This window comes from Coregonus clupeaformis, unplaced genomic scaffold (genome assembly GCF_020615455.1).
Source record: "Coregonus clupeaformis isolate EN_2021a unplaced genomic scaffold, ASM2061545v1 scaf0125, whole genome shotgun sequence".
NCBI classification, from domain to species: domain Eukaryota; kingdom Metazoa; phylum Chordata; class Actinopteri; order Salmoniformes; family Salmonidae; genus Coregonus; species Coregonus clupeaformis.
In genome coordinates, this window is record NW_025533580.1 from 9649 (window position 1) to 33790 (window position 24142).

A 24142-nucleotide genomic window follows, 5' to 3' on the forward strand; every position below is an offset into this window, starting at 1 on the left:
TTTCTGCCCATATAAGACATGTCTATGTCCTGGAAAGTTTACTGTTACTTACAACAGTCATGCTATTCACATTAGAGCACGTTAGCTCAACTGTCCCATGTATGGGACACTGATCCCGTAGAGGTTAAAGCATCCACGATATCAACATTATAGTTTTAACCATGTTTTGAGGCTATACAGTGTTTGTCTACATTTACTTTGTTTACAAATATTGGAGTAAAACAAGCTTATATTTTTGGTTCTGATGGGGTACTACAGTTGAACTAAGTTCATGAGGCATTTTGAAGTTATATTCTTCAAGAATGAATGGGTACATATCATATGTCAAAACATCTATGTAGCAACTGCAGATTTCCCCTTTAACAAAATACAAATTTTGAATATTGGCAACCTTGCTCAACACATATCTTCTGAACACATTCGACCACACCCCTTACATTTCTCTTGGTCCTCAAATGTTTCTTAAACAGACAATGCACAGCACCGAAGCCACACAGTCTCAACCAACACACACCTTCAGGTACAATTACAGAAGTCTGAGGGGTGCTTTTATAGGCTACACTTGACATGTTCCTGCATACAAAACAATCAATAGCAATGGTCAGTTTGACATTATGTTACAGTATAAAGCTTATTTATAAATGTGATAAATAGCCCTAAATTCCCATCCAGACAATGCAATAGGTTAGAATTTGAGATCAAATTCGGACTATTTTATGCGTAATGACTGTGTAGCCTCGCCCATTTGATAAATATTAAATGATGGGAGCGTGCAAAGGGGTGCGGTCTTTCCTGTAGTCGGGAACGGAACCGGAAGTTCCGCCATCTCCTTGTACCATTCGAGCTACAACAGGGTCAGTATAGACTTAATTTAGATGTTCATTATGGTATATTGTCAACAGTTATTAAATATTATAAGTAATATTGACATAGTGAACGTTCCATAACCATCGGTTCTATGTTAAGGATGGTGGTGTCACTCGATCAGATCATAAATACCACTCGTATTCTGTTGCCACTTGAGCAGCTAGCCAGCTAGCAACAGGGTTCAACGTTATCTCATATGTTTTTACTATCGGCTACATCAGCTACCTAGCTAGGTAAATGGCAATGTTTCATTCAGTGTCGTGACAGGAATACCAATATTTAGTTAGTCGGCTTTCTCTCTCACGCTTTCCCCTTAACCCCCACAACAATTGTAAAACGTTAAAAGTGATTGCGACTGAGAGAGCCAAGGAGAAGAGGAGTTAACGGTAAGTGGCTAACGTTTTCCAGCTGATAGCTGGGAGGGTGGTACCAGATAGCTAACGTTAGCCAGCCTAGCTAGCTAACTAATTTGTTAGTGACCCCTTTTATCTGGTTTGGATGGCCTTCTAAGTTTGCCAATCAAGTTCATTACACTTCACATTTTGTTATTTGGCAGTAGTAGTTCAAGTATTTCCTGTAGTAATGTTTGCATTGGTGTTGAATCGCTATGTAGACTGTTGTGAGAGATGATAACTGGTTAGCATGCTAATTGGGTGGGGGTCTCTGGCTCAGGAGGGTGTGACTGTCTGATAGCGACTAGGAAGTGGGAACGAGCGTAGAGGCCACAGTTCTGACATTGTCTTGATCGTTACACCGCCCTTGTTTTTCTGGCGTTAGCACAAATATGGGCTAGTACTAGCGCCATAGCTTTGGCTTGCTAGCTAGTTCAATAGTTTGTTAGCTAGCTAATATTAGACTCAGCCAACTAGCTAAGTTTGTCTGGCTTCAGCTAGCTAGTTGCATGTTGGGGTTTGCTTGCCAATAATGCATCTGCCATTGAATCCACATTTTAATGTCTAGCTAAAGTGTCAGTGAAACTCCAAGCAAGTTCTGATACTTATTCCACTGTAGGCTGTCCTGAATATTTAAATGTCAATGACCTCAACCCTACACATCATAATGTGGAGCACTGCATTAGCTAAGCTCCTTATCAATAGTTGAACTTGACAGTACAATAACATAGCTACATGCAACCCCTGGACGTCTCCTGTCCTGTTGCATGTAGCTATGTTATTGTACTGTCAAGTTCAACTATTAATAAGGAGCTTAGCTAATGCAGTGCTCCACATTATGATGTGTAGGGTTGAGGTCATTGACATTTAAATTCAGCACAGGAGGTGTCTGTTTCAAGAATTTAAGATCTATTTTTTCTGAGCATTTCTCAATTCTTGAATTGGAATTTCAGATAATTTCCTCAATTTACGTAGAATTGGCCTGAACCCTGTTGAATTGTGAGAGATATTGACTAAACTTGTCCCTTATCTACATTCAGTCTTGGTAGATGCCTTGCATGAACTTTGGAACGTTGCTCCAGTAATCTCTAAACTGACTTTTGGAATGGTTATCTCTCTGCTGTGTTATGCAACCTAGTCTCCTATTAGTACAACCTGTCGTCTTCCACTCCTTATTAGTCTAGTTGGCCACACTGTGCTAGGGTTATTCAGAAGCACTGGAACAATTTTGGCAGAGGAGACGGTAAAGTCATATAGGAATATGTTGTACCTACTTATTAGATGAGTTTATTAGTCACATACACAGGGTCACAGATGTAAATGCAGGGCACAGTGAAATTCTTAAGCTCTGAGCTCCAACAGTGCAGGTCAAAAAGAGAAGTGAATGAAGCCCACTGGGATTATTCATGCCACAGCATTGTTAAACAGCCCACAGAGTACTAACATGTAGTTCAATGACGTCAAATAGTGACACTGTTCAAGCCTGCATGCGATGGCCATGCCCATCTGACAGCATTAAGTGGGTCAGATAGTGAAAGTGAATCAAAACTAAAGTAGGGGCCCTTGAGTTTTTCATAATGTCAACCATGCCTGTCCTGGTACTGTATGTGTGGACAAGAACATCAAGTCTGCTGCGCCCCTGCCCAAAACACTTTGCCTAATTCCAATGAAACCCTGCCTAGCCCATACATAGCCTAGCCTACGTTGTGTTTGGGGTGAGGAGAAGCTCAGGGTTTTCACTTTGGGGCCCTCAACACATACCGGTAAGATTAGTGTTGTCATCTCTCGCTCCACAGGTTTTTTATCACCCTAAATCTGTGGTTTTGGGACTCAATGTCTCTGTGAGGAGAGATGGACAGCCTGAGACAGAGCGCTCTGTAAACGAGTGGAGCCAGAAAGAGAGAAACCGAGTGAGAGAGTGAGTGTGTGTGTGCTGAATTTCTCTCTCTGTTGACATAGTAAAGGAGCACTATGTCCACTCAATTTGATTGCTGGTTTAGCTTTTCTCTCTCACCCAATGTCTGCCTGTTTATCTTGATGTCTCTCTCTATCTTGCTGCTTTTCTTTTTCTCTACTAATTTCTTCTTCTCTGAGTTAGGCTACTCTCCTCCTCTCTGAGTTAGGCTACTCTCCTCCTCTCTGAGTTAGGCTACTCTCCTCCTCTCTGAGTTAGGCTACTCTCCTCCTCTCTGAGTTAGGCTACTCTCCTCCTCTCTGAGTTAGGCTACTCTCCTCCTCTCTGAGTTAGGCTACTCCTCCTCCTCTCTGAGTTAGGCTACTCTCCTTCCTCTCTGAGTTAGGCTACTCTCTTCCTCTCTGAGTTAGGCTACTCTCCTCCTCTCTGAGTTAGGCTACTCTCCTCCTCTCTGAGTTAGGCTACTCTCCTCCTCTCTGAGTTAGGCTACTCTCCTCCTCTCTCTGCCGCTCTCTCTCTGTATTAACTCACTGTACACTTTGCCCTGGCTGCTATTTGTTTTGTATTGTATTAACTGTTTTACAACCACTGTCTCTCTCTCTTTCTCTGTGTGAGTCAGATTTTCAGTGGAACCCGACAGCCAGACGGTTGCCATGTCGACCTCATCGCTACGGCGACAAATGAAGAACATTGTCCACAACTTCTCAGAGGCCGAGATCAAGGTTCGCTCGTCCTCTTCCCCCTTTCTTTTCTCTCTTCCTCTCCGACCACTTTTCCACCTACACATCTTTTTTTAAATGTTATTCTTCTCCGTTTCCCATTGTCCTCTTCCTCCTTTCCTCACCACTTATTTCAAGGCTATCTCACCTCATCCTCCTCCTCCTGCTTCCTCCCTCTCCAACTCTTTCTTCCTTTTCTCTCCTCCCTTCTGTCTTGACTTCTCTTATCTATTGGTACTTTTCAAATAATACATTCCACTGTGTACTCCCTGCATCACCTCCTCTCTCTATCTGGGTTAATGTAATAATGTTATCCATTCATCATGATGGTTCTATCCAGCCTGTGTATTCTCACACTTCTTCTCCACAAATCTGAGAGCAGGAGAGATGATCAGTTAAGGTGACCTACGATCACGGCTGTGGACCTATCAGGGGTTCATTTGATTAAAGTACTTTGCATAATTGTTTTGTCTGTTTTTACATGTTTAGTCGTGAGCTTCAAATCGTAATATGTTTTGTTGGCTTGAGCTTGCCAAGGGAATGAATAGTCTGTTGTCTTGATATAAACTACCAGTTGATTAATCAATTAATTGCTCACTAAATCACAACTTTGAATGTTCAATGTTGACTGCTTTGAAGTTTTTCTGATGTTCCATGTCCCCCCATTGTCCCTGGTCTTTGCCCCCCCTTGTCCCTGGTCTTTGCCCCCCCTTGTCCCTGGTCTTTGCCCCCCCTTGTCCCTGGTCTTTGCCCCCCCCTGTCCCTGGTCTTTGCCCCCCCCCTTGTCCCTGGTCTTTGCTCCCCCTGTCTCCAGGTGCGGGAGGCGACGTCCAATGACCCATGGGGCCCCAGCAGCTCTCTGATGTCAGAGATAGCAGACCTGACCTACAACGTGGTGGCCTTCTCTGAGATCATGAGCATGGTGTGGAAACGCCTCAACGACCACGGCAAGAACTGGAGACACGTCTACAAGGTTTGCTTGTGTGGGTGGTGAGAGAGGAAGTGAAAAGGAAAGTTGTGCGAATGTCTGTTCAATATTGACCATAACAAGAACGGGTGACATGTAGTCTGTCTGTCTCGTTTGTCGGCTCACACACACTCACTCTCACTGTTTTATGTGTGCACATAGAAATAGGAATTAGAATACTAGAATGGACATAACCAAGTATTTGTGTAACTAAAGCAAGATAAACCACAGCCCGTCGTTTCAAATGGGAACAAATGTGTCATAGTGGGCAGAACAAGCAAGGAGGTGGGCAGAGCCAAACACGAGCTAGCGAGATCCTATTGGCGCGTTCTAGCATGCATTTGCATATTTGCAATAACTCAATTCGCCTTTGCACTGTTTCTAAACAATGCATATTTTTTTAATACTTTAGCAAAGGGTAAAGTTTACAAAACTTAGTCCACTCTGTTCATAACAGATTTTAGTTTTGGAAACAGAACTGTATTGAGATCAATTGTTTTATCGATGAGAAAATTAGCAGAATGTCTGCCAAATCCATTCCATCTTCTCCCATTGCCGGACACTGGGCTTCCTCTCACTACCAAATGTGAGTGGAAACGCCAAACGGATGCTTCACATTTATACATCCGGTGAAATATCTGTCTCATTGTTCTATCTGTGACATAAGGCTTCTTTTGACAGTATAAAAGATCAGCCATTTTGGTCAGGGAGTAGGTCAGCCAGTGATAAGATATTGTGTAAAACAATGAATTTGAAGATTATCTGAGCATTATGCTTGTTATCTAGCCAGTCCGTTTTAGTGGAATCAATGATTCCATGAATTCTTAAAATTAACTGCCATATATCCGGTAAAGAGGTCAATGGAACGCAGACCGTGGGGAATAGAATAAGGACGCCGGATTGGTGCAAATTCAACCAATCTGATCTAACAAGGTGGATATTCGTCAAATCCGTCATGGTTGATGTATTGTAACAGGCTCACAATGTGATTACTAAAGTCCGATTTGGCTGTTTTCACTGCATAACATTTCGATGTAGTTCCTTTTCAGGTTTAGAAGAAGTTGACTGCTAAATGCTAACTCCTGTTCATATAAGCTGGTAGCATAGCTACACTACATAACCAAAAGTATGTTGACATCTGCTTGTCGAACATCTCATTCCAAAATTGTGGGCATTAATATTGAGTTGGTCCCCCCTTTGCTGCTATAACAGCCTCCACTCTTCTGGGTAGGCTTTTCACTAGATGATGGAACATTGCGGCAGGGACATGCTTCCATTCAGCCACAAAAGCATTAGTGAGGTCGGGCACTGATGTTGGGCGATTAGGCCTGGCTCGCAGTCGGTGTTCCAATTCATCCCAAAGGTGTTAGATGGGGTTGAGGTCAGGGCTCTGTGCAGGCCAGTCAAGTTCTTCCACACCGATCTCAACAAACCATTTCTGTATGGACCTCTCTTTGTGCACGAGGGCATTGTCATGCTGAAATGGGAAAGGGCCTTCCCCAAACTGTTGCCACAAAGTTGGAAGCACAGAATCGTCTAGAATGTCATTGTATGCTGTAGCGTTAAGATTTCCCTTAACTGGAACTAAGGGGTCTAGCCCAAACCATTATTCCTCCTCCACCAAACGTTACAGTTGGCACTATGCATTGGGGCAGGTAGTGTTCTCCTGGTATCCGTCAAACCCAGATTTGTCCGTCGGACTGCCAAATGGTGAAGCGAATGGGTGTCCACATACTTTTGTGTATATATATATATAGATATATAGATATAGATAGATATGAGAGATATAGTGTAGCATACAGAAATCGGTGGTGGTAATCAAAGTAGTTTTGAACTGTAATGCAGTTGCTTGGTGACGATGACATGAACCTGTATTGGGGTTGACATCCATTCAAGCATTATACTCAGATGTTTACCTCAACATAGTGTGAAATACACATATAAACAATAGCCTAAACGTAGGGTAATTTTGCTTGGGGGAAATTAGGAGATTCAGGATCTTCCTTCACTGCCCTTTCCCGCACTAGTTTCCATGGCAATTCCATTGTTTTGGTCGAGTTCGATTGACCTCTTTACCGCATCTATGGCTGCCATTCTCGTCCCATTCTGGAGCTTTGAGGGTTTATGACATAGCTTCTCTAGTAATTTAATAGGATCTGTATGGTTTCTACTGTACTGTGTGTTCTCCAGGCTATGACTCTCATGGAGTACCTCATAAAGACGGGTTCAGAGCGCGTGGCTCAGCAGTGCAGAGAGAACATCTACGCTGTCCAGACTCTCAAGGACTTCCAGTTCATCGACAGAGACGGCAAGGACCAGGTACGACGCGCGCATGCACATGCACACACGCGTACACACACACACACACACACACACACACACACACATTCCCAAACACATACTGGTACAGAATCACCACTCGCCTCTCATTCAAGGACTTTTTACAATGTTTTCACTGTGACCTCTTATACAAACACAGAGTGAAAAGCCAACAGTAACATGTTTATGGGCTGGTAATGGCTGGAGAACAATAGAGCAGGTCACAGGGAAAACACTGCATGGAAATGGAAAGACTGAAAACAGGAATGTAGGATGTAGCACTTAGTTTGCAGGTAAATAACTGACATTTATCAACTGTTAGAATTCAGGGACACAGCTGCGTTGTTATGAAGGTTGTGCACTGAGTGTTGTATGTACGGATGTGCTTTCACCTGCGTGTGTGTGTGTGTCAGGGGGTAAATGTGCGGGAGAAGGCCAAACAACTGGTAACACTGCTGAAGGACGAGGAGAGACTACGAGAGGAGAGGATCCATGCGCTCAAGACCAAAGAAAAGATGGCACAGACCACCAGTGGTGAGAGACATCTACGTTATCCATCCTGCACCAGCCACCAGGGGATCTGAAAGGGATTAAGGAGGAAAGCAAACCACAGACAGAAATGTCGTTTTAAGTTGTCTGCTGTGATGCAGAGTTGCCCTGATCCTGGAGAGATGCATGTGGTGTTTGCAGGCTTTTGTTCCTGCCCAGCTCTGACTATGCCATGATGCAAACAATAATATTCTCTTTCCCCACCTTTCCCTGTCCTCCGGTCCCCTCATCCCGTCCCCCAGCCTCTTCGGCCCCCTCAGCTCCAGGTCTGGGGGGTGGAGCTCTGTCTCAGGGCTCTCACTCTGGAGGGGCGGACCCAGAGCAGGCGTGGCCACAGAGCTCCGGGGAGGAGGACCTGCAGCTGCAGCTGGCCCTGGCCATGAGCAAGGAGGAGGCGGAACAGGTATACAGTACAGCCAGCCAACCTGGAGCTGGTGGAGGGTAGGCAGAGCCCCGCTGGCCAACCACACTGTTAACCTGAGGTCCAATGGTTTGATAAACGGGTTGATTTGTATAGGATATATGCACTGTACACCCTACAACCACTATACATAGAATATATACTCATATAAACTCAGCAAAAAAAGAAACGTCCCATTTTCAGGACCCTGTCTTTCAAAGATAATTCTTAAAAATCCAAATAACTTCACAGATCTTCATTGTAAAGTGTTTAAACACTGTTTCCCATGCTTGTTCAATGAACCATAAACACTTAATGAACATGCCAAAAGGAAGATGTCCCGGGTCCCTGCTCATATGCGTGAACGTGCCTTAGGCATGCTGCAAGGAGGCATGAGCACTGCAGATGTGGCCAGGGCAATAAATTGCAATGTCCGTGCTGTGAGACACCTAAGACAGCGCTACAGGGAGACAGGACGGACAGATGATCGTCCTTGCAGTGGCAGACCACATATAACAACACCTGCACAGGATCGGTACATCCGAACAGCACACCTGCGGGACAGGTACAGGATGGCAACAACAACTGCCCGAGTTACACCAGGAACGCACAATCCCTCCATCAGTGCTCAAACTATCCGCAATAGGCTGAGAGAGGCTGGACTGAGGGCTTGTAGGCCTGTTGTAAGGCAGGTCCTCACCAGACATCACCGGCAACAACGTCGCCTATGGCTTATGGCACAAACCCACCGTCGCTGGACCAGACAGGACTGGCAAAAAGTGCTCTTCACTGACGAGTCGCGGTTTTGTCTCACCAGGGGTGATGGTCGGATTCGCGTTTATCGTCGAAGGAATGCGCGGTACACCGAGGCCTGTACTCTGGAGCGGGATCGATTTGGAGGTGGAGGGTCCATCATGGTCTGGGGCGGTGTGTCACAGCATCATCGGACTGAGCTTGTTGTCATTGCAGGCAATCTCAAAGCTGTGCATTACAGGGAAGACATTCTCCTCCCTCGTGGTACCCTTCCTGCAGGCTCATCCTGACATGACCCTCCAGCATGACAATGCCACCAGCCATACTGCTCGTTCTGTGCGTGATTTCCTGCAAGACAGGAATGTCAGTGTTCTGCCATGGCCAGCGAAGAGCCCAGATCTCAATCCCATTGAGCACGTCTGTGACCTGTTGGATCGGAGGGTGAGGGCTAGGGCCATTCCCCCCAGAAATGTCCGGGAACTTGCAGGTGCCTTGGTGGAAGAGTGGGGTAACATCTCACAGCAAGAACTGGCAAATCTGGTGCAGTCCATGAGGAGGAGATGCACTGCAGTACTTAATGCAGCTGGTGGCCACACCAGATACTGACTGTTACTTTTGATTTTGACCCCACCTTTGTTCAGGGACACATTATTCAATTTCTGTTAGTCACATTTTTACATTTTAGTCATTTAGCAGATGCTCTTATCCATAGCGACTTACAGTTAGTGAGTGCATACATTTTCATACTGGCCCCCCGTGGGAAACGAACCCACAACCCTGGCGTTGCAAGCGCCATGCTCTAACAACTGAGCTGCAGGGGACTGACTGTGGAACATGTTCAGTTTATGTCTCAGTTGTTGAATCTTGTTATGTTCATACAAATATTTACACATGTTAAGTTTGCTGAAAATAAACGCAGTTGACAGTGAGAGGACGTTTATTTTTTTGCTGAGTTTATATGACACTTATCTACAGTCCATAACAGAAGTATCCGGGCATAGGAAGGTTAACCCAGGACAATGTGTGTTTCCATTCACTCACCTTTACCCTCTGACCCCTAACCCCCAGACTACTGTGGCCCCTCTGGAGGACGCAGAGCTCCGCTATGCACTCACACTCAGCAAGGAAGTACAAGAACAGGTCAGGGGGCAAAGGTCACCACCTGACCGACCGATCATAATCTACCTATCTATCTGTCAATCTGTCTACCCAGCCGGCGGTCACTCCATCGAGTCTTAATCCCAATCAAAATGAATGATATTCATAGGAATTATCTGTTGTTTCATTAATTCCAAACACACAAATGTCAATGGGTTAATAATATAAGCGGGTAAGAAGGAAATAAGTAGTTTTAAAAATAACTCTCCTATGATTTCATCTGTGTAAGATTATGCATGGCGAAGACTTCATAATTGGAATGACTCAATTTAACCCGTAGCAGTTTCTGAATGAGGGATTACTACCATTTTATTATTCCATTGCAAATGACTCTGTTCTCAAAGCATGCCTCAAACTACACACACAATGACATACTTAAACACACTCAGTTAAAGGCATCTTCCAGTGCCAGCACTCTGCAAATTGGAGGGCAGTATTCAACCAACACCGGTATTCAGAAGTTTAGAGGGTAAGGCAAACCAACACTCTACCTAAATATAAAGACAGGTTGTTTTATCCCAGTTTACTTTCTTTTGTCTCACAAAGTTATATTTAATTTATTTATTTTTATTTTACCTTTATTTAACCAGGTAAGCCAGTTGAGAACAAGTTCTCATTTACAACTGCGACCTGGCCAAGATAAAGCAAAGCAGTGCGATTTAAAAACAACAACACAGTTACATATGGGGTAAACAAAACCATAAAGTCAAAAATACAACAGAAAATATATATATACAGTGTGTGCGAATGTAATTCTTAATTATAGATAAAACCTCAATGTCATTCTAGGACCACAATGTCATTCTAGAATCCCGACGTCATTCTAGAATGTCAACTTCCTTGTAGAAGCACAAGAAGAGGACTGTTGGTTTGTCTGCCCATGAACACTGCTAGATACAGGTAGTGGTTGAATAGAAAGCCCTGGCAGACTGTCCACTGTGGCTGGGACCCTGAACAGTTTCTTCAGATGGTGAAGTTGGAAGCTGCCCATAGCGGCTGGTCTAGAATCAGTTTTTGATTTCCTCAAGGAAGGGAGAATGTTTTCCAACTCCCTAACGTGGGTTGAGGAGAGCTGATCTGAGAGCAGTCACTAAAGGCAGCATCTCTCCTGGAGCTTTGCATCAGGGTCAGATATGCTTCCTGGGGGAGTGAAATTAAGTTTCTCCCTAGACACTGATCTAATGTCAGTTTAGCATTTTCACCCCAAATGGCTTTGGCTACAATTTGGAGGTAGTAAGCTGAACCTAGATCTGTGCCTATGGGCTGGCCTGCCCGAGCGCTTGTCGCAGGTGATGACATCACAGCTGTATGTGATTGGCAGGAGGAGAGGCTGCGCAGGGGGGACGACCTGAGACTGCAGATGGCCATCGAGGAGAGCAGGATGCAGAAGGCCAAGCCAGAGGAGGTGTGTGTATGCCAGCCATAGGGGAGGGATGGATGGGGGCTACACACACTCTTTAGACAGTACCACTCTGTTCCTCATTCTCTCTCCTGGTGTTACCTGCTGTAGTTGTGTCTCTCACCTGTGTGTTCTGTGTGTGTTGAGTGAGTGGAGAAAACTGAAAGCTAAGGTAGTGTAGGCCTACACCAAAAGTGTTTCTGAACCCTATCAGGTATTCGTAAGCTTTTTAAATTAAAACTTGTGCTTGAGCACTGAATGAGTTTGCCAATTATCTCAGTGACCGGTCAGCAACATCAATACCCAACGGACCGGTGCTGGTCCCCAGACCACAGGTTGAGAAACAAGAAACACCACTCGCTCTCCAGTTCCGGTACTAGTTGATCTATCCCTTCTTTCATCCTCTGCTTTTATCAAGGCAACTGTGTGTGTGTGTGTGGTCTGTGCGTCAAGATTTGTTTAGGTGTGTGTGTGTGTGTGTGTGTGTGTGTGTGTGTGTGTGTATGTATGTTAACTGAGCGTATGCTCTGTGGTTTTCATTTTGTGTGTATGAGAGACAGAGACTACACTAGCCTTGAGCTCATTGACTTATCTTGGTGTCTGTCCTACAACATCAGTGTGTGTTATAACCTGTGTACTATCCTCTCCCAGAGTGCGTTAATGGAGCTGAGTGCTGTGGACCCCTGGGGGGCTCCTGCTGCTGCCTCTGGGGGCTCTGCCGGCCCCTCACCCCCTCCCACAGTCCCCCTCCCAGCCCCCTCTGCCTCTGGCCCCTGGGGCCTGGCCCCCGCAGACCCTTGGGGCACCTCGTCGCCCGCCACACCGCCCAACGTAGACCCATGGGCTAGTGGAGGGACAGCCCCCCCAACGATAGCCCCCCCGCCAGACCCCTGGGGAGAGACGGCCTCCTCAAGAGTCAACTCAGTTGACCCCTGGGGACCCTCAGGTTAGTGACCTCTGACCTTTACTCCCCTGGCCTCATCTACACCTGTTACTCTCATTCCGTCTCCTCGTCCCACACCCCTACCTACTCAGTCTGGATGGACATCAATACATTTGGTCTATTTTCCAATACTCTTCAAATGACCAGCATGTTTAGATCATTTGGAATGTGACCCTCCATATCTCAGTCAGGGATATCTCTGGTTTCAATAAAAGATCTCTGTCCGTTCTTACCTCCTTTCAAGTGAAAAGACTGGCTGTCCAGCTCTTCCATATCAGTACATATAAATGAGAGAAAGGAAGACATATTGGACTATTGGGATCCAGCCCAGCTCCTTGTTCCCTGTATATTGTACGGTGTTGTGCCGGGGTGGGTTCCATTCCTGTTCAGTTCAAGAGATTAACAATCCTCATTGAAAATAAATGGCACTTTTGAAATCTTGAATGGGAATTCCAATTCATCTTTTGAATTGACAGACTTGAAATAGAATTGACCCTGGTGTTGTATGTGACCCAAACCCCTGTGTGTCTCCTTCCCCCATAGCTGTGACCCCCCCCAGTGTCGACCCCTGGGGCCCCTCTGTGCCCCTCTCCACCTCCTCCTCTTTTGGGGGGCCAATAGACCCCTGGGCTGGGGATGGGGTTGACCCCATCATCACCTCTGACCCATGGAGCGACTCCGCCAAACACACTAACGGTACAGGTACAATCACACACACATTGACACACACACACACACACACATAATGGCACGGACACGTGGATGAGATGCTCACTGACCCCCCCCCATTCACCCACCTTGCATTCCATCCTCCCTCAGTAATAATGGTATAATGCTGTGGTGTCTAATCTGATTAGTCACTATAAATACAGTACTCAATGTTCATCTTCACGCTCTCTCTCTCCTTCCCTCCCTCTCTCTCTGTAGGACACCCAGAACTGCGAGGTCAGTTAACGGGCGACAGTGCGGGTTCTCCAGTGCCCTTTGACCTCACATCTCTGTGCTCTTCACTTCCTGTCCGTAAGACCCCCGAGTCGTTCCTGGGGCCCAACGCATCTCTGGTGGACCTGGACTCACTGGTGTCTTCTAAACCCAAACCTAAACAACCACCACCTCCATCAATCTCATCCTCCTCAACACACAATCCCTTCCTCCAGACCACAGGTACTGATAAAACACACACACACACACACACACACATATTTTTAAGCACTTTGTGACAAATGTGTTTGTAAGAAATGAAAGGAAAGTAGATTGATTGAAGTATTCTCTCCTCTCCAGCCTCGTCTTCAGCTCCTGGCATGGCTGTCACCCCGGGCAGCACAATCTCCAGCAGGGGGGTTTCCCCGACGCCACCCCCCACCTCCAACCCGTTTGGCGCGGCCGTCCCCATGTCCTCCATCTCCCCACAGCCCTCCACGCTGGGGCTCAGCGGCCTCCGCACCAGCCCTGTACCGCCCATCCCCATGGCATACCCTGGCATGGGCATGGGGCCTATGGGAATGGGAGCACCAGGCCTGGGGATGGGCATGATGCAGAGCCCCATGGGAATGTCCCCCTACGGCGGCCTCTCGCCCATGGGTCCTCCTGTGTCCTCTCACTTCATGGGGCCCGGAGGGGCACCGCCCCCACAGCTGAATTTTGGGGGGCCTACGGGGGCGGCTGGAGTGATGGGGGCCGGGGGAGCAGTGGGAGGGGCAGGAGTGACGGGCGCCAGCACCAATCCCTTTCTTCTTTGAGGACGTTTCGGCACTCCCCCTTCCTCTTCAACACCCAATTCAGGCCCTGCCCCGCCCCCTGGCTCATCTACTGCCCCTCCCCCCAGAGCGATCCTCCTTCAACACAAACAATTTATGTTTCCAAAAAGAAACGTGTACATCTCTATATTTAAAGAAAAAAAAGAAAATCAAAATTTGTTATTTTCTTTCAGAAGCATTTACATGTATTTTTCTCTTAGCTCAGATGAATTTCAACAACAAATAAATCTTGTTTATTTTGGTTCCTTTAATTTCAGTGGGATGTAGCGGGAGGGAAATAGACGTTTATTTATTTTTATTTAGTTTTAATGTGTGTTAGTTTCTTTCAGTCCTTTCTGAAATAAATGTGTGGGTGTTTGAGAGTTAGGCTTCATCAGTAATGTCACTGATATAATATTGTATTATTGCACTGACCGAGAGAGAGAGAGAGAGAGGGGACATAGCCACTAACAAACTGAAACAGAAACAAACTCCTGTACCTGCCGCTTCCTCTCTCTGTCTGTAGAAGAAAAGAAAGGATGAACATTGAAATGAAAAGAGTGCATGAAGGAGGATAAAGAACTCCTGAACAAGATTTGGACTGAAAAAGCTTATGTTAACAGTTCAGGCACAATATAGTCAAATCATTCAATAGCTGTTCTATTTTTAATTGAATGTTTAATGTCATTTCTTTCTTAATTTTTTTGCTCCTGGGAATGAATAAACAAGGAAGAAAAAAAATATGCAATTATGCCATTAAATCAAATGCTTATTTTTCTTACTGATTGTCATTGAAATCAAAAGAAGGCATCATATTGGTTGAGGAGAGATGGAATGTGTTGTGTGGAAGAGAATGAGTGTGTGCAAGCATGTAAGTGTGTGTGTGTCAATGTGTCTGTCTCCATTCATTCTGTGTCCTCGCTTATTTGTGATTCAGAAGGCAAGATCTATTATTTTTGTTTTTAAAAATTGTCACTTGTAGCGATGCTATGTGATGTTGGGATTTCAAATGAGGTATTATAAGGGTCACATTTTTCTGCCAATTTTATTTCACACATTTTTTGTATTAATCAGAAGCATTAGTCTTTCTCACTCTTTCATACAGGATGCCTAGTCTGCAGGTGTTTCTCTCGGCATGACTGGCACCTCCTTTCTGTTTATCCCTCGTTCCTACGGGGGGAGCGCTACAGATGCTTCTTTGAAAAAAAGACAATTAATTCAATGAATGAAAGAAAAAAAACTTTAACAACAGGGGACTTGATAACATGCTCCATGCTGTTTCTTTTAATTGAGTTTGATGAATTGATTGTTATTTTATATCAACTAAAAGATCTCTCTTTTATCGGGTAAGGTCATTTTGTGTGGTGTTAACTGTGAACATTCACATTTGAAAAGTAAAATGAAAAAAAATAAAGAAATTTAAGAAATAAAACAAATCCACAAAGGGTATGTCGCCTTACGTTACAAATCTGTCTGTTTGGTGTACTGTGTGTTTGATGTGCCAATGCTGTTGGACAGGGAAAAACTGGGACAATAATTCATTTTTATAATATTTTATTAACGTGAAGTTAATGCATGTCCAGAAGCTTCTGTGAAGACTTCCAGATGATGGGGATACAATTGCAGCAAATAAGCATACAGCATTCAGTCATAATCAATGTACCAATGACCATCCTCACTGTCAAGAGTAGTGTCTGTGTGTTTGTGGTGAGGCAGCTGAATATAGGGTGTAGTGTTTTGTATGTGAGCCCCCTCGGAGTAGGAGGAAGTTTCCCCTAGATACTGATCTAAGTTCAGTTTTGCATGTTTCCTCCCAGTGGTCCAGGTTTGTTTTTGGGGGAGAGTAAGCTGATCCTAGATCTGTGCCAGCGGGCAACACTGATCCAGTAGGCTTCCTGAATGGAATCGTGGGGCAAACAGAATCCACTCTGTGTCAGGCGATCAGAGAGTCCCAGTCAAAGTCATCTTGGATCTCCTCACTGTTGTTATGGAGATGTTTCATAGGGGGACGGGGTTTAGGTTGAAGTTGGATCCCAGCTGTGTGAGAGTGGAGAAGAGAGGAAGACACTATGATAAGCCTCCTTTGTTGACTAGGAAAGAACTGCACAGACCTCAAACTATTACAAGGAGTACAACTCAAGTCCCTTTCAAAGCAGTTTAATGTTCACTTCCCTATTATCACTTCCCGTTTCCTCATCTCCTTCACAATGTGACGTCATGAGGTGACTGGGGTGGACTTTCCACCTTACCAACCCAGCCCTGTCCCTGTTACATTCGTGGTATTGAGGCCAACAAAGGCAAGGAAACAGGAAGCCATTTGATTACATCAGAGTGATGCACTGTAGCATGCCTACTATATTTGACTAAATAACCCCAACCTGTACCATTGAGCGAAGCAAAGCTTTACACTGATAGAAAATATTACTTTTTGTAAAACAAACAAAAATAGGCTTTGCAACAAAAAAACTTGCCAAAACACCACTACTGTGTACTGGAAGTTGTAGAGCTAAAGTACTGTGTAACTAGTTTAGAAAGGCGTCTTGTGACCATGGCTGAGGTCTCACCATTGGTCTGAGGGGCTCCGGGCTGGGTCAGGTGGGGCCTCTGTAGACTCTGGGTTTGGGGGTGGAGGGGCCTCCTGGGGGGCTGCCCACTGCTGGAAGGGGGGACCAGAGGGGGGTAGGCCAGGGGAGAGGGGTGAGTCAGGCTGGCCAGGGTGGGGGTGTTGTGAGTAAGGGATGGGAGGAGCAGAGATTGAGGGGCACCGTGGGCCAATGGGGAGTTGTTACCGGAGGAGGAGCCAATCAGGCCCTTCTGAGTGAAGAAACGGTTCAGCGAATCACAGAGCGAAGTGAAGAGCGTTGGCTCCAGCGCCCAATCACAGAGCTCGGCCTGGCGCATGCTCTCCAGGAGGTCTGGAGGAGAGAGGGAGGATGGGGGAAAGAATAGCAGGGCGGAAGAGGAAGATTGACAAAAATAGTTATCACATTGACATAATGTAGAAATAAATGGGTAGCATTAATCTATAATAATCATGTCGTTTGTTAAGTGACCTGGGTGGCTAGTGAGGTCAATGTTGGCCCAGTCCAGACTGCTGGCGATCCTAAAGCTCTCCTTCAGAGTGTCTGTAGTACTGAACCAGTCTGCTGGCACCACTACAGAGATAAACAGAGAGAGAGGGGTGGCATAGTTTGTCAAAGACTTAGTTACTGTATCATATTCACATAGTGCAGTGACAAGCCTACAGACACAATTGAATAGATTTTTGAAGTGCTAAGGTGTTCAGGTGTTGAGTGTTCAAGTATTGAGTTGTTATAATCACCACTGCTGTGAGACAGTCTGTCTGCCTCAGGAGGAGGCCCAGGCGCTACAGAGGGTACAGGACGAGGGGAGAGAGGGGGGAGGGTTGGGGTGTGCAGTGGGGTACTGTCATTGGTCAACATAAATAAGGGACCCACGTCCGCTACAGAGAGAGAGAGAGAGAGAGAGAGAGAGAGAGAGAGAGAGAGAGAGAGAGAGAGTTAAACACTCACATACACACATTCTCTGACAGCACAGAGAGATACATATAAAAACACATTTAGAAAGTGAGAGAGAACGTACATTGCGAGGCCACTCTCTCCCTGACGCTTCTGCAGAGGGACTGGAAGGAGGTGTAGAGGTCTGGCAGGTTCAGATCAGAGAAGGAGAAACGGAGATGGGGATCACAGGAGTGAGACGAGGCGTAGGTAGGGGCAACAGAAAGAGATGGGACAGAAAGAGAGGGAACAGAAGAAGAAGGGAGAGTTTGAGGAGAGACAGAAGAGGGGACAATAGAGTGAGAGGTAGAAAGAGAGGGGAGAGAGTGAGGGAAAGAAAGAGATGGGAGAGAGTGAGGGATAGAAAGAGATGGGAGAGAGTGAGGAACAGAAAGAGAGGGGAGAGTAGCAGGGGCAGTAGATGGGGAGACAGTCGCATGGGGGACAGAGAGAGAGGAGACAGGGGACTGCATATAGGGTGGCCGTTGCTGTGGAATCAAGGTGATAGACAACAACAGCTTGTTATTTGGTTGTAATCTTTATCAATCTACTGGATACATTTGTTGGGACTGAACTTACTCTACCTTGCAGGGTGGGGGGGATAGTGAATGTTGGTGGGGTGATAGTTGTTGACTAGGTTCCTGTGGCGATGCTAAAGGCGTATAAAGGTCTGTCTGGGGTGAATTCTGTTTCTCTGCCTGCATCACTGAGACATGGGGGACCTGGATGGACCCCTCCTCCTCTTCAGCTGGAAACGGACGCTTGGTTCCACTCAGCGGATTGGGCTCTGAGGGGCTGTCCATCATCCAATAGGAACCCTGGAAACACAAGAGGTGGAGGGTTCTCACAATTTAGAGGTATTACTACAAAAGTACAAAAAAGTATGAAACTGTAATATATTCAGTATATTTTGAAATATCATACTTTTATCTATTTCTAGCCTAGGTATTGTATTTCACAGAGAACAGTGGATCACTGAGTGTACTGGCCACTAACGTCTTCACATGTGGCATCTATGTGGCCCTGTTTGAATGTTTTTAGAATGACTCACCTTCCCAGGGTCACTTTGGGGTCGAGGAACCTTCCGGAAGCATTTATTGAGGGACAGGTTATGGCGGATGGAGTTCTGGGAGGCAAAATAAGCATGAACATGTATTGCATTAACACTATTTTTGGACACTCGACTTTGGACAGTTTGGACATGGAGTGTTTGGAGTATTTCTGATTACTGCACCTTCCATCCCCTGCCAGATCTGCTGTAGTAGGGGAACATGTCACTGATCCACATGTAGATGTCATTCAAACTCAACTTCCTGCCAGGGGCGGCCCCTATCGCCATGGCGATGAGGGTGGCGTAGCTGTGAGGGGGCTTGGCTTTGGATCCAGAGGAAAGAAAGGGGGCAGGGATGGGGGGAGGAAGATCACTTCTCTCCCTCCCTCTCTCTTTCTTTCTCTCCCCCTCTTCTCCTCTCTCTCTTCCTGATCGCAGTGAGCTGACTCCCAGCTGGGGGAGCCAGTCTATGCTGGTTAGACTGGAGTCCAAGTTAGAAGACATGCTCTCTCTCTCTCTCTCTCTCTCTCTCAGGGCACTGAGAGTTGGAACAAAAGCCTGCACACACTGAAGCCCTCCAGGACCAGAAGTGCCCACCTGCTGTAGAATATAAGATGTATAAGAACAGTTCTATAGAACAACATTATAGTAAGATTCACCACAGTAATGCAATACTGTCATCAGCACTGCAGTTTTAGATGGTGTTGTTTACATGTCACGTTGCGTTTCAATGGAAATATAACACTCACAATAGAGACTGACTTTGCTATGTGTCATAGCACTTCAAGTGTTTGTTTCGAGTTTTCTATTTAGTTAGGAGTAAGAGTGACTGACTTACCTCTCCCTCCTTGGTCACTGAAGGCCCCAAGGCCTCAAACACGTAATATTTGATGTTCTCATCAGTTGTGCACGACTCTGAGTGTCAGGTTAGTGTTATTCCTCCCTCTTTCTTTATCTCACTCTCTCATTCCCAATCGGTTGATCCTCACCAGCACTCTTATCGTCTTTTCTCTTTTTGAAAGTTTGTTTCAGTGTGGAGAAGAAAAGAAAACGTATAGCAGACTCTGCTTCCTTTTTCTCTCCCGCTCTCTTCTTCCCCTCTCTTTCAGTCTGCCCTTGAATGAGATCATCCACTCCTCCCTCTCTGTGACATCAGATTCTGTTCCTCCGCCTCTCAAGGGTTGTCTACACCCCTTGTCTGCTTGAGGAAGTTGCCACAGTTCTAGGATTAGATTACCATACCTTCATTCCGTGGGCTGTTAGAGTGAAAATACAAAACTACACTTATTTCAGTGCCTATAGGGTAATTTGTGAATTTTTACCTAGTCCTCTGTCTCATCTCTCCCCTGTGGACTGTAGAAGGTGGAGTGGAAGTGTCAGAGGAAAGCCCTAAAAATTGTGAAAGACTCCAGCCTCCCAAGTCATAGACTGTTCTCTCTGCTACTGCATGGCAAGCGGTACCGATGCACCAAGTCTGGAACCTGAACAGCTTCTACCTCAAGCTATGAGACTGCTAAATAGTTAAATACTTAACCAATAGCTACCTGGAATATATGCATTGACCCTTTTTGCACTAACTCTTGACTCATCACATACACTGCTGTTACTGTTTATTATCTATCCTGTTGTCTAGTCACTTTATCCCTACCTACAGTGAGGGAAAAAAGTATTTGATCCCCTGCTGATTTTGTACGTTTGCCCACTGACAAAGACATGATCAGTCTATAATTTTAATGGTAGGTTTATTTGAACAGTGAGAGTGTTACGATCGTCATAATGATTGGACCAAGGCGCAGCGTGATATGCGTACATCTTTTTAATAGTGTACTGGCAACACGATACAAAATACAAAACAACCAAATGAAACGTGAAGTCCTCGGTTAACAACACAAACCAACACGGAACAAGATCCCACAAAACACAAGTGCACAACAGGCTGCCTAAGTATGGTTCCCAATCAGAGACAACAAGCAACAGCTGATTCTCGTTGCCTCTGATTGAGAACCACCCCGGCCAACCTAGAAAACACAAGAACTAGAAATTGAACATAGAACACAAAACATAGACCCTACACACCCTGGCTCAACATATAAGAGTCCCCAGAGCCAGGGCGTGACAGAGAGACAGAATAACAACAAAAAGATCCAGAAAAACGCATGTCAAAAATGTTATAAATTTATTTGCATTTTAATGAGGGAAATAAGTATTTGGCCCCCTCTCAATCAGAAAGATTTCTGGCTCCCAGGTGTCTTTTATACAGGTAACGAGCTGAGATTAGGAGCACACTCTTAAAGGGAGTGCTCCTAATCTCAGCTTGTTACCTGTATAAAAGACACCTGTCCACAGAAGCAATCAATCAATCAGATTCCAAACTCTCCACCATGGCCAAGACCAAAGAGCTCTCCAAGGATGTCAGGGACAAGATTGTAGACCTACACAAGGCTGGAATGGGCTACAAGACCATTGCCAAGCAGCTTGGTGAGAAGGTGAAAACAGTTGGTGCGATTATTCGCAAATGGAAGAAACACAAAAGAACTGTCAATCTCCCTCGGCCTGGGGCTCCATGCAAGATCTCACCTCGTGGAGTTGCAATGATCATGAGAACGGTGAGGAATCAGCCCAGAACTACACGGGAGGATCTTGTCAATGATCTCAAGGCAGCTGGGACCATAGTCACCAAGAAAACAATTGGTAACACATTACGCCGTGAAGGACTGAAATCCTGCAGCGCCCGCAATGTCCCCCTGCTCAAGAAAGCACATATACAGTGGGGAAAAAAAGTATTTAGTCAGCCACCAATTGTGCAAGTTCTCCCACTTAAAAAGATGAGAGAGGCCTGTAATTTTCATCATAGGTACACGTCAACTATGACAGACAAATTGAGAGAAAAAAATTCCAGAAAATCACATTGTAGGATTTTTTATGAATTTATTAGCAAATTATGGTGGAAAATAAGTATTTGGTCACCTACAAACAAGCAAGATTTCTGGCTCTCACAGACCTGTAACTTCTTCTTTAAGAGGCTCCTCTGTCCTCCACTCGTTCCCTGTATTAATGGCACCAGTTTGAACTTGTTATCAGTATAAAAGACACCTGTCCACAACCTCAAACAGTCACACTCCAAACTCCACTATGGCCAAGACCAAAGAGCTGTCAAAGGACACCAGAAACAAAATTGTAGACCTGCACCAGGCTGGGAAGACTGAATCTGCAATAGGTAAGCAGCTTGGTTTGAAGAAATCAACTGTGGGAGCAATTATTAGGAAATGGAAGACATACAAGACCACTGATAATCTCCCTCGATCTGGGGCTCCACGCAAGATCTCACCCCGTGGGGGTCAAAATGATCACAAGAACGGTGAGCAAAAATCCCAGAACCACACGGGGGGACCTAGTGAATGACCTGCAGAGAGCTGGGACCAAAGTAACAAAGCCTACCATCAGTAACACACTACGCCGCCAGGGACTCAAATCCTGCAGTGCCAGACGTGTCCCCCTGCTTAAGCCAGTACATGTCCAGGCCCGTCTGAAGTTTGCTAGAGTGCATTTGGATGATCCAGAAGAGGATTGGGAGAATGTCATATGGTCAGATGAAACCAAAATATAACTTTTTGGTAAAAACTCAACTCGTCGTGTTTGGAGGACAAAGAATGCTGAGTTGCATCCAAAGAACACCATACCTACTGTGAAGCATGGGGGTGGAAACATCATGCTTTGGGGCTGTTTTTCTGCAAAGGGACCAGGACGACTGATCCGTGTAAAGGAAAGAATGAATGTGGCCATGTATCGTGTGATTTTGAGTGAAAACCTCCGTCCATCAGCAAGGGCATTGAAGATGAAACGTGGCTGGGTCTTTCAGCATGACAATGATCCCAAACACACCGCCCGGGCAACGAAGGAGTGGCTTCGTAAGAAGCATTTCAAGGTCCTGGAGTGGCCTAGCCAGTCTCCAGATCTCAACCCCATAGAAAATCTTTGGAGGGAGTTGAAAGTCTGTGTTGCCCAGCGACAGCCCCAAAACATCACTGCTCTAGAGGAGATCTGCATGGAGGAATGGGCCAAAATACCAGCAACAGTGTGTGAAAACCTTGTGAAGACTTACAGAAAACGTTTGACCTGTGTCATTGCCAACAAAGGGTATATAACAAAGTATTGAGAAACTTTTGTTATTGACCAAATACTTATTTTCCACCATAATTTGCAAATAAATTCATTAAAACTCCTACAATGTGATTTTCTCATTTTGTCTGTCATAGTTGACGTGTACCTATGATGAAAATTACAGGCCTCTCTCATCTTTTTAAGTGGGAGAACTTGCACAATTAGTGGCTGACTAAATACTTTTTTCCCCCACTGTATAGGCCCGTCTGAAGTTTGCCAATGAACATCTGAATGATTCAAAGGAGAACTGGGTGAAAGTGTTGTGGTCAGATGAGACCAAAATGAAGCTCTTTGGCATGAACTCAACTCGCCGTGTTTGGAGGAGGAGGAATGCTGCCTATGACCCCAAGAACACCATCCCCACCGTCAAACATGAAGGTGGAAACATTATGCTCTGGGGGTGTTTTTCTGCTAAGGGGACAGGACAACTTCACCACATCAAAGGGACGATTGACGGGGCCATGTACCGTCAAATCTTGTGTGAGAACCTCCTTCCCTCAGCCAGGGCATTGAAAATGGGTTGTGGATGGGTATTCCAGCATGACAATGACCCAAAACACACGGCCAAGGCAACAAAGGAGTTGCTCAAGAAGAAGCACATTAAGGTCCTGGAGTGGCCTAGCCAGTCTCCAGACCTTAGTCCCATAGAAAATCTGTGGAGTGAGCTGAAGGTTCGAGTTGCCAAACGTCAGCCTTGAAACCTTAATGACTTGGAGAAGATCTGCAAAGAGGAGTGGGACAAAATCCCTCCTTAGATGTGTGCAAACCTGGTGGCCAACTACAAGAAACGTCTGACCTCTGTGATTAACAACAAGGGTTTTGCCACCAAGTACTAAGTCATGTTTTGCAGAGGGGTCAAATACTTATTTCCCTCATTAAAATGGAAATCAATTTATAACATTTTTGACATGCGTTTTTCTGGAATTCTGTTGTTGTTATTCTGTCTCTCACTGGTCAAATAAACCTACCATTAAAATTATAGACTGATCATGTCTTTGTCAGTGGGCAAACATACAAAATCAGCAGGGGATCAAATACTTTTTTCCCTCAGTGTATATGTACATATTTACCTCAATTACCTCGTACTCCTGCAAATCGATTCGGTACTGGTACCCTGTGTATATAGTGAAGTTATCATTACTCATTGTGTATTTATTCCTTGTGTTATTATTTGTCTACTATTTCATTATTTTTTGTCTCTGCATTGTTAGGAAGTAAGTAAGTATTTCACTGTTAGTCTACACCTATTGTTTACGAAGCATGTGACAAATAAAATGTGATTTGGAGTAGGACAG

The 24142-nt window shown here is 45.3% G+C and overlaps 2 protein-coding genes across 9 annotated transcripts; one reads left to right on the top strand and one right to left on the bottom strand.

Annotated features, from left to right (window-relative positions):
• Positions 1 to 782: 782 nt before the first annotated feature.
• On the top strand, positions 783 to 15566 carry LOC121542937 (epsin-1). 8 transcript variants are annotated; one of them, XM_041852572.2, is made up of 13 exons: positions 812 to 1253; positions 3056 to 3177; positions 3794 to 3896; positions 4708 to 4866; positions 7051 to 7179; positions 7593 to 7713; positions 7971 to 8131; positions 9950 to 10021; positions 11361 to 11444; positions 12090 to 12384; positions 12925 to 13083; positions 13309 to 13545; positions 13663 to 15566. In XM_041852572.2, the coding sequence occupies exons 3-13, from the start codon at positions 3828 to 3830 to the stop codon at positions 14118 to 14120; spliced, it is 1944 nt and encodes a 647-aa protein (XP_041708506.2). In that variant the 5' UTR covers positions 812 to 1253; positions 3056 to 3177; positions 3794 to 3827; the 3' UTR covers positions 14121 to 15566. The 8 variants fall into 8 exon arrangements, with proteins under 8 accessions (XP_041708507.2, XP_041708513.2, XP_041708512.2 ...); XM_041852574.2 differs by having other exon boundaries at positions 838 to 854; XM_041852573.2 differs by lacking the exon at positions 3056 to 3177 and having other exon boundaries at positions 783 to 854.
• Positions 15567 to 15654: 88 nt separating this feature from the next.
• LOC121542942 (forkhead box protein J3-like) lies at positions 15655 to 17927 on the bottom strand. The gene is made up of 5 exons (XM_045213589.1): positions 17721 to 17927; positions 17440 to 17580; positions 17171 to 17272; positions 16682 to 17032; positions 15655 to 16154 (listed from the first exon to the last, which is right to left on the bottom strand). Exons 2-5 carry the CDS (start codon positions 17558 to 17560, stop codon positions 16051 to 16053), a joined length of 678 nt encoding a protein of 225 aa, XP_045069524.1. The 5' UTR covers positions 17561 to 17580; positions 17721 to 17927; the 3' UTR covers positions 15655 to 16050.
• Positions 17928 to 24142: the final 6215 nt, after the last annotated feature.

Excerpts from the sequence above, each read along its gene's own strand:
- LOC121542937 (XM_041852573.2), top strand. The coding sequence starts at position 3,828 with ATGTCGACCTCATCGCTACGGCGACAAATGAAGAACATTGTCCACAAC. Across the intron at positions 11,445-12,089 it reads AGAAGGCCAAGCCAGAGGAG|AGTGCGTTAATGGAGCTGAG; the intron begins GTGTGTGTATGC and ends ATCCTCTCCCAG. Across the intron at positions 13,084-13,308 it reads CAAACACACTAACGGTACAG|GACACCCAGAACTGCGAGGT; the intron begins GTACAATCACAC and ends CTCTCTCTGTAG.
- LOC121542942 (XM_045213589.1), bottom strand. The coding sequence starts at position 17,560 with ATGTTGACCAATGACAGTACCCCACTGCACACCCCAACCCTCCCCCCT. Across the intron at positions 17,273-17,439 it reads CAGACTGTCTCACAGCAGTG|TGGTGCCAGCAGACTGGTTC; the intron begins GTGATTATAACA and ends TTATCTCTGTAG. Across the intron at positions 16,155-16,681 it reads CGGAGCCCCTCAGACCAATG|CTGGGATCCAACTTCAACCT; the intron begins GTGAGACCTCAG and ends ACTCTCACACAG.